This window comes from Nicotiana attenuata, unplaced genomic scaffold (genome assembly GCF_001879085.1).
Source record: "Nicotiana attenuata strain UT unplaced genomic scaffold, NIATTr2, whole genome shotgun sequence".
Lineage (NCBI taxonomy): Eukaryota > Viridiplantae > Streptophyta > Magnoliopsida > Solanales > Solanaceae > Nicotiana > Nicotiana attenuata.
The window spans coordinates 333,113-334,034 of record NW_017670841.1 but is presented as its reverse complement, the minus strand read 5'-3'; the positions used below and the strand labels follow the sequence as shown (position 1 = coordinate 334,034).

The following is a 922-nucleotide window of genomic DNA, read 5'->3' as shown; positions in this document are numbered from 1 at the left end:
CCACTAATCGCCTTTGCGTATTCATTTAAGAATTAGGCATTATTTTGTTGATTAACTTAGTACTTTAATGCTTCACTTCGGTTACTATATACATAATTTTTGTCCCTTATATATAAAATCATATTTTGTACGTTTAAACCACATGCATGGGTTAGTTTAATACTAAATTTAGTCAATCAAATTTAACAAATTTTACAACTTATTCTGACCACTGGCCGTTCCTTTCATCTCAAGATTGAGACTAGATTTTTGCATATAATCCTATGTGCTTTTAATCGTTTTCTGGAATATTTTAAAGGTAAAGAAATCCTCTCTAAGTACTTTGAACATTGGGAAATTTTCCAGCAGCTCGTGGTTCCAGTTAGACAAACAAATCACATCTTTATAATTATCCAAAAATCAAGAATAATTTGGAGTGGATACTCAATCTTTTCCACTGTTTGGTAAATTTATAACTATATAACTACATAAAGTCAAGCTTCTTGAAATTCAAACTTGTAGCTACTCTTTCCAAAAGCTTTATTTCATGAACCATATATAATTCTTGCTTCTATTTTCTTCACAACCACTCAGTATCAAAAACTCACTGTTCGATTAATTAGGATTTGCAACAATGGATACACTGATGACATTGGCGTCCGAAAGCCCGGTTGTGATATTCAGCAAAGACACTTGTTGCATTTCTTACAGTATTGAAATCCTAATCAGAGGTTTTGGTGCAAATCCAACAGTGTACAAGATTGATGAACTTCCGAATGGTAAAAAAGTAGAGAGAGCTTTGCTTGAAATGGCATGCAAGCCAAGTACACCAACTACATTCATTGGAACGGAACTTGTTGGTGGATCTAATGAAGTCATTAGTCTCAATATTAGGGGAAAGTTAAAGGATTTGCTCATCAAAGCTAATGCTATATGGATATGA

General features: G+C 33.0%; 1 protein-coding gene across 1 annotated transcript; it reads left to right on the top strand.

Annotated features, from left to right (window-relative positions):
* Nucleotides 1-613: 613 nt before the first annotated feature.
* Nucleotides 614-922, top strand: LOC109243807 (monothiol glutaredoxin-S1-like). Its single transcript, XM_019410802.1, has one exon. It carries the CDS (start codon nucleotides 614-616, stop codon nucleotides 920-922), a length of 309 nt encoding a protein of 102 aa, XP_019266347.1.